This window comes from Peromyscus maniculatus, chromosome 18 (genome assembly GCF_049852395.1).
Source record: "Peromyscus maniculatus bairdii isolate BWxNUB_F1_BW_parent chromosome 18, HU_Pman_BW_mat_3.1, whole genome shotgun sequence".
NCBI classification, from domain to species: Eukaryota; Metazoa; Chordata; class Mammalia; order Rodentia; family Cricetidae; genus Peromyscus; species Peromyscus maniculatus.
Window position 1 is genome coordinate 42,739,003 of NC_134869.1, and position 8,141 is coordinate 42,747,143.

The 8,141-nt window shown below is 46.5% G+C and overlaps 1 protein-coding gene across 1 annotated transcript; it reads right to left on the reverse strand.

Moving 5' to 3' along the window:
* Positions 1–1,191: 1,191 nt before the first annotated feature.
* On the reverse strand, positions 1,192–7,422 carry LOC102906613 (retinol dehydrogenase 16-like). The gene is made up of 4 exons (XM_042263395.2): positions 6,608–7,422; positions 3,492–3,753; positions 2,101–2,264; positions 1,192–1,644 (listed from the first exon to the last, which is right to left on the reverse strand). The coding sequence occupies exons 1-4, from the start codon at positions 6,918–6,920 to the stop codon at positions 1,427–1,429; spliced, it is 957 nt and encodes a 318-aa protein (XP_042119329.2). The 5' UTR covers positions 6,921–7,422; the 3' UTR covers positions 1,192–1,426.
* Between the last annotated feature and the right edge of the window lie 719 nt (positions 7,423–8,141).

Here is an 8,141-nt window from a genome sequence, read left to right on the forward strand (position 1 = left end):
TGTGTGTCTGTCCTTTCTTCATTCCCTCACTGACCCTCAAAGCCCCTTTGGGTCTCAGACCTAAGCCAGATGTGCTGTAGCAAAGGGAGTCATTCAGAAGGTCATGATGTACCTGTGTGACATGGTGAGTTCCAGATTCAAATGACCTAAAGATTAACTACAAATATGAACGGTTTAGACACAGGGACAGCTGGAAGACCACTAACTTCTCATCTAGAGGAACCAAATTTTGTTCCCAGTCCACAGTTAGGCATTGCCTGTAACTGACTGCCTGTAACTCCTGTTGCAGGGGATACAATAATATGGACTCCATGGGCACTTGTAGGAATTTAGCAGAGTCACTGTATCTGGGGTAGACATTAGAATGAACAGCTGTTTTCTAGAAGTACTTTAACCTTGAAGAACCCTTGTGAAAAAAGTGTTTTTTTTTCTATGTTTGTAGAATTTTTTGCTGAAGGGGCATTGCAGCCATCCCATGGCTTTGATCACAAGACTCCTCAGGCACACCTGAGGCTCTTGTATTATTGTGTATTGCAAATGATACATAATAAAGGACTAGAGTCAAGGGGGCATGTGATGCTCTCCCTTAGTAAGACATGTAAATTATATTAGAGACCTTGGTATAGGGTAATACTTTATGTAACTATCATTAAATATGTCTTTGTACAGCTGTTTAAGGTTTAGTCCATCAGAGAGCCTAGACCTTCCTGCTGCTACATAGGCCTTAAAATTTCATCTTGGAGTGCCTTTCTTCAACCAACTCATGCTACATGGTGCACCTGAGAGGTACTCCTGTGTAGTGGGTAGCCATTCCAGCTTTAATCTGGAAGTTCCAACCCCCATTGAGGCTTTGACAATTGTCATGCCTACAAGGCAGGGACAAGGGAGGACCCTGGAGACCCAAGATCAGGATTGGCCAGCTCCCTCTCTGTCCCTGGACTCTGGACGGTGGAGGTTGACTGAACACAGCTCCAGGGAACACTGCTGGACTGCATACACCTTCCCCAGACCCCGCAATCTACCTATCCCTTCATTTGTAAGTTACCCACTAAATAAATCTTCCTTCTAACTACGTGGAGTGGCCTTAATAATTTCACCAATACTCCCACACTCAGGGATTACACACACATGCATACAGATAAATAAGAAACAAATCCTTAAAAATAAGGTAAGTAAAATGGATGACGCTGAGACATGGAAGATCAGTTTGTATTTTCACCCATAATGTCGACCTTTGTTTAAACATAGTAGTTTCCCCTGTGGCTCTATGTCCACTGTATTCATACAGACTGAAGGACAGTCAGGCCCCTATGGACGTTCTTCCCAATGACAAGTTTGTCCTGATCCCAGGAATCTTCCTTCTCCTGAGGATCTGTTCCCTCACACTACACTCACATACCGCCAGCTACAGAAACAGATGTAGGCTTCACAGAGCTTTGTCAGGCTTCACGGAGATCCAGTAGACCATGGCATCCACAAGAAAGGTAGGCAGGTAGCTCATGGGGAGGTAGAAGAGTTTGGCATCCCAACCAGCTGAGTACCGAGTGCGAGGGTGACAGGAAGTCAGCGCGTGCTCCATGCAGTCCGTCACCAAGGAGAGGTCCTCATTACACTTTTGGTCCAATGACTTTAGCATTGAGAGATCTGTGCAGAATGAGAAGTGATTCAGCTGGTGTTGACCTCCACCCCTTCTGCTCTAGACCAACATAGAGGAAAGTTTCTCTAGACCCCGTGATCTCACATCAGAAGCCATGCCAACACTATCCTGTCCCAGGTCCTCAGGGGGATCAGAAGCCAGCTTCAAGGAAGAACTGTGCACATTCACCACTGGTTTGTCAGTCAGCTCATGGAAAGGGCTGTCTAATTCTTCCTCCTCCTCCTGTCCCTGACCTCACTCACAGCTTCATGATGATGAGAGGCTCCAATGGAACAGAGTACCATGTTCTCAAAGTCAAGATTTTTCTGACAATATACACACCTACCACAAGAAAATGGGTCTAATTTCTTTGAAGAATGAGAGCAATAGGTTAGTACTGGCAAAATGAACAGGAGACTAAGGATTCAGGACTAGACTCTGTTGGGTCTTCACAGCTCACTTACATGATGCCAGGAAGTCCTCGCCATAGATCTCTTTGATCTCTGAGCTGGCCTGGTCCCACACCATCTTTATATTTGACAATAATCTGTCACTACTGCTCATAGCAGTCTTGAAGGAACCAGGCTCTATAATAGCCACTTTCACCCCAAAACACGAGAGCTCCCTCCTGCAAGACAGACAGGCATCAAGAACTTCAGATGATTTTTCTGTGAAAGAATTCACCATAAGTGTAGAGTGACATGCCAACACGAGCCTGTGGTGAGGAGAGGTCACAGTTGTGCATTTGGATTGTGCAACAAATGAGGATGAAACTGTGATGAGGGCATTGCCTCTGTGCTTTGGAATGTCACACTAAGAGTTTGGTGTGTGTAGCTCCCTGACCTAAAACTAGGCCTTCTGTTCCATGACACCATTAAGACCTCTCTCCATGTTCTGCAGATGCAAAGGGTCACCATCTTGCCCGAGTCACCTCCACCCCACTCCTAAGTCTCAGTCCACCCCACTGTCCCAGGAAGCACTTAGGACATCTCTCACTTTGTTCCTGCAGGTGTCTTCAGAGAGCAAGACCCTGCTGCCACTTCCCCACATTCACAGCCTCTCTGTTCCCTCCAGCAGGGATGTACCTGCCCCGAATCACTCCAGTGTTTCAATCCCTTTGAAGGGTTTTACTGCTGACAATATGAAATACCTCCTCTCCAGTGTCCTCAGTTTCTCCACAAGTCTACCTCAACCCACCTGGTGACCATCCTCCTTCTATCTGATCTTCCTTTCCCCAGGGAGGATCCACTGACACATACATGTTCCAGGTTTCTATGTTCAACCTTTACTCTGCTGCAGCCCAATCCTACTACAGGACCCTGACAAATCTGAGGACTACCATGGTCCACACAGCTGACGCAGCCATGGCCACTCCAAGGGAAGGGCACAGTCTTCTTAGTCTCCTTTCTCACTCTCTAAGTTGCCATAGTCTTTAGTTCAGGTCAAAACATTTCTGTTTGGTGGAATGTGTTGGTTGTGGACTCTACAGGGGCCTGATATCTATCTCAATTTGAATGAGATGTTCAGCCCCACTCAAAAACATGTTTATCATCATAGAGCTCAGGGGTCTGAATTCTTCACTCAAAATACTCAAAGGCTCAATTCTACCTCAGTAACATCCCTTAGTGCCCTCTGTCTTCCATGGCAGGAGAAGATGAACTACACTCAGGTCTTATCCTGCCCTCTGCTAGAGACATGGAAAAGTACTTCCCAGTGGATGATTGAATGAGGAGAATGTGAGACAGCCCCCAACCAGAGAGTGTCCTCTCCATGATGGAATTCTAAAGGCCATGATCAAATAAAACCCATAAAAATGCCAACGCTTCCCTCAGGTAACCACATCCCGGTCCAATACCTGAGGGAGTCCGAGAAGGCCTCAACACCATACTTGGAGATGGTGTAAGGACCACCACCAGAGAAAGACACTCGGCCCATGATGCTGGAGACGTTGACCACACGGCCCCTTGCCTTCCTCACTAAGGGCAGCATGCTCAGGGTCACGTCGATCATTCCCAACAGGTTCACATCCAGTACCTTTGCATAGTCCTGCTTGGTCAGCCACTCACAGGGACCCCAGGAGATGGATATGCCAGCATTGTTGACCAGACCCCAGAGTCCTGGGGACAGTGGGAAGAAGAGAGTCACACAGCGCAGGTACAGTTATGGGTGAAATGCACATTCAACAAGGTGAGACCACTTGGACATATGTGTACTGGAGAGTAGATGCAATGAGGACCAGCATGGCATCACAGGGCTGGGGACCCATCCCAGAGGCTCTAGGCTCACAGCATGGACACCTCCCTCCTTTAGGTCTTCATGGCCCAGATCCCTGCCTGGGAAGCAAGAAGCAGTCACTCTCTCTTGCTAGTTATAAAAATGGGTTGTGAAGACATGTTTATCTGGAGACCATGAAACTATGATTGTGTTTTACAAATTATTTCCATCCTTGAAGATATATTATTTTCTTTCACTTGTTTGAATATAAATGTGACCCTGAGGCTCATAGATTTGGAGGTCTGGGTTTTGGGAAACAGCACTTCTTGAGAGGGATTAGGGGGTGTGGCCTTGATAGAGGAAGTGTGTCATTGGGGGTGGTTGGGCTATGGGATTTCAAAAGCCAAAGCCAGACCAGAGTCTCACTCTTCCTGCTGTCTGGAAGGAGACATGCAGTACTGATCTGGATGTGGAACTCCCAGCTCCTTCTCCTGCACCATGTCTGCCTGTGGGCCACTAGGCTTCACACCATGCTCATAATGCACTAAACCTCTAAACTGTAAGCCAGTCCCAAAGAAATTCTTTCCTTTATAAGAACTGCCATGGTCGTGGTGTCCCTCCACAGAAATAGAATACTGACTAAGACACACTGCTGCCTTTGTCTTTCAAATAGCAAAGGAAGACAGTTATGAGGAAGGATTAGTGAGAGAGGTAATAGGGGAAAATACAAAGTAGAAATGAAAGAAAAGACAAAGTTAATATCCAGGTGAAAATAGGTTGAGAAACAAACAAATGTGGCCTTGATTGGGGAGATTTTCAAAAGCAGTACAATGTTTATGGCTCTGATGAAGTGGGTCTTGCGAGGTCTAGCATCAATATTGAGGAGTTCTCCTCAGATGCTTGCAAAACCCAGGGACAGGAAAGGGAGGAGACAATGCTTGCTGACCACCAACAGCACTGAGGCTCTACCCCGAACCCCAGAAAATGGTGCCCTTTCTGGAACCTCATGTACAGGCTCCCCTTCCTCATCCCCTTTGGTCTTTATGTCTTGGATCCCCAAGTACCCACTCAGGAAGGTTTACAACTAAACACCATATCCACAGTGTCTATTTCTGTGCAGAGTGCATTGCAGAGTGGTTCATTGACATTAAGCATGGCATTTGCTCATTCAAAAAAAAAAAGTTCAGTAAGTCATATGGATCCTTGGCTCAAATGCATGTCTTGTCCCTCTGGAGACTCATATTCTATTATCAAGTTTTTTTGTCTTTTCTTTTGAGAAGCCATAGAAATCTACTTCTATAAAAGCTTCCTAAAATACACACATATGTGAGCGGAATTTAAATGGAGTCACCATAGGATGGGGAGACAATCCCCATCTTTGACGTCTTATACCACCAAATATAACCTCCAGTGCCAGTAATGGGTTACATCCCGTTGAGTCATTGGTCAAAAGGTCTCCATGGAGCCGCACTCCCAACCCCCATCACAGGCTATTGCCAAGGCCACTCATTGTTCTTCACAAGCTCATAGTAAGGACACATTGCTGAAGATGATAGTTACTTATGTCATCGAGCAGGGAGAGGTTGAGCAGGTGTCCGACTAACAGCTTCACCCCTACTGATTCACAATCAAGGTGCCAGAAGACACTCTGTGCACTCCCAGAGGGAAAGGTGATCACCAGGATCACCCAGCTACAAACTCTGTGATCTATACCTGTGATCTGCCTGTAAGATCTACTGCACAGTAGAGGCACAAATGACCTGGAGTAACTGGCACTTTCTGATTAGTTTGAAGGCCACAAAGATACATGCTCAACTATGTTCATAGCAGCACTACTCGTAATAGCCCAAACCTAGAAACAAATTCGTTGCCCGTCAAATAAACACCACAGCACCAACTATTCCAATATCCAATTCCCAGGCATGGTGAAAAGGGTGGGGCTTGGTTAAGGGTCAATTTCCTTTAATTCTTTGAATATTATTATTTGAATAAATGTTTTTCAAGTGGTAAAATTGTTTACTGTTTTTAAAGTGAAAAGAATACATGTATATTGTTTGGTTCAGATCAAAATGTTACTAGTATTCATCCACTGGAAAGTAAATTGTATGTTAACTGTGGCTGGATATGCACTAGTATTTAGAACAATAACCACATTTTCAATGTTTTAAATAACTTAAGCTTTTCATACTAACACAAACAGTGGAGAGAGAGAGGAAGGGAGAGAGAAGAAAGAACAGAGGCTGGTGTGTGTGAGTGTGTGAGAGAGAATTCCCTTCCTACATCTGACTGAACTAAGGCATTCCTCCAGTGTGGGGTGTTGCCCTTAAGCATGGCAAACACCTTGGCTCCCCATAAAGGATCCCAGGTGGAAGTTGAGACCAGGGTCCAGTACTGAGAGTGGAGATGCATCTGACCCATGCCCAGCCAGCTTCACACAGAGCTAGGGCCCCAACCTCCTCACTGTCTCTAACCTGGCACTCAGCAGCCAACAGTGCAGCCTTTCTGCATACAGTGACAGAAGAGGACAGACAGAAGTGTGGACATGAAATGACACAGGACACCAGCTGACCAAGAGAAGAGAACTTGAAGGACCAAATGTAGGAGGAAGAGGAAGTCCTGACATGCTGTAGAGGGGAAGAGTCTGTAGTCACTTCAATTCCACCCCCACCCTCTTGAGGAATCTTTTTAGGGCTACACAGGCATTCCCTTCACACAGAGAGACAAACCAACAGACACACACAGGAATCTCAATGGTACCTCTGTTGCCAACACGCTCCTTCACCCATTGAGTGGCTGCCACAACACTCTCTGTCTTGGTGACATCGAGGATCACCGTCTCCAGCCTGTCTGATGTCTTGCTCCTCAGCTCCTCAGCTCCATTTTCTGTCAGACATGCAGCCAGCACCCTCATGCCTCTCCTGTCCAGCTGTCTGGCCAGCAGGTTCCCAAAGCCGGAGTCACAGCCCGTGATGAAGACATGCTTGTCTTGGAGATGGCTCACCACTTTCCTCTCCCTGAACAAGCGCAGGAGTTTCCACAGGCCCAGGAGAACCACCAAGTAGAGCCACATGGCTTTGAAGAGGACAGGCACATACAGTCTGTGCTAAAGTAGCCTGGCCTCTATCCACAGAGGACAAAGTAGACACTGAGGATTCCAGAAAACACGGAGGAACAGAGGCTTCTAACAGGGAGTTCACTCCTTGTTCCCTGTCCTCTGCCTGTTTGATCTTTATTCATACCTCACTTCTCTGATCTTTCACCTGTTTGCTCAACTGATACATAATGGACTTTGGCATTTTCTTTCTTTGCTGCCAAAAATTTATGCCATAATTTCCCACAAGCCTTACTCTCAAGCTCTAGAGTAGTGTATGGAGCTTTGCATCTGCTTCCTGGCTCTAGAGTTGTGCTCAACTAATTCTCTGATTCCAGGTCAAAATAAAACAGGCACCTTCCAGTAGAGATGAAACCATGTTTGCCTTACCCATGTCTTCCACCACTTTCTGGCCCAGTGTGTAAGGATCAAACCGGCCTTATTGCTCTCAAAGATCACACTTGTGTCAGCAAGTCCTACATCACAACGTGCACACATCTGTGGGTCTTTTTCTTGACTTTTAATTGATGTGAGATGGGCCAACCCTCTGTGGGTGGAGACACCCTGAGCAGGTGGTCCTGGGTTGTGTGAGAAAGACAGATGAACCACCCATGGAGACCAATCCAGGAAGCTGTATCCCTCCATGGTCTCTGCTTCAATTTCCTCCAGGTTCCTGCTCTGGGCTCCTGTCCTGTAATGAAAGCCAGACAAACCCTTCCTCTCTCCAAGCACCTTAGTGTGTCATCACACAGCAGGAAGGCAAACTAGGATCAGACTTGGTACCAGAGGTGGGGCTTCACTCTGATGGCCCTGCACACATCACTGTTTGTGAGGCTTGTGGAAGGATGTTGGAGTTTGAGCTGAAAGGCTCTTGCAAGCTGGGAACGTAATGGGCTGTTCTGTGGGGGTTGAAGAAAACTATGTAGAAGGTCGTTGTTGTGAAAGACCCTAACCCTTCAGGCTTACACCCCCAAGCCCCAGGAGAATAAGGAACTAAAAAGAAAACCAGTTCCAAGGGCAACCTGACTCAGCCATTTTTCAACCACCCCTGCCACAATGTAATAGTGTAACGAGATCGTAACGAGATCTCTGTTAAGAGATGCGCTCAACTGTGACTGGGATAGTTGCAAGTGTTCCAGGAAGGACCACTGTGACCTTTGTGTAAACTCCACTCCCGCCCTGATACCCCCCTTGAGGTTT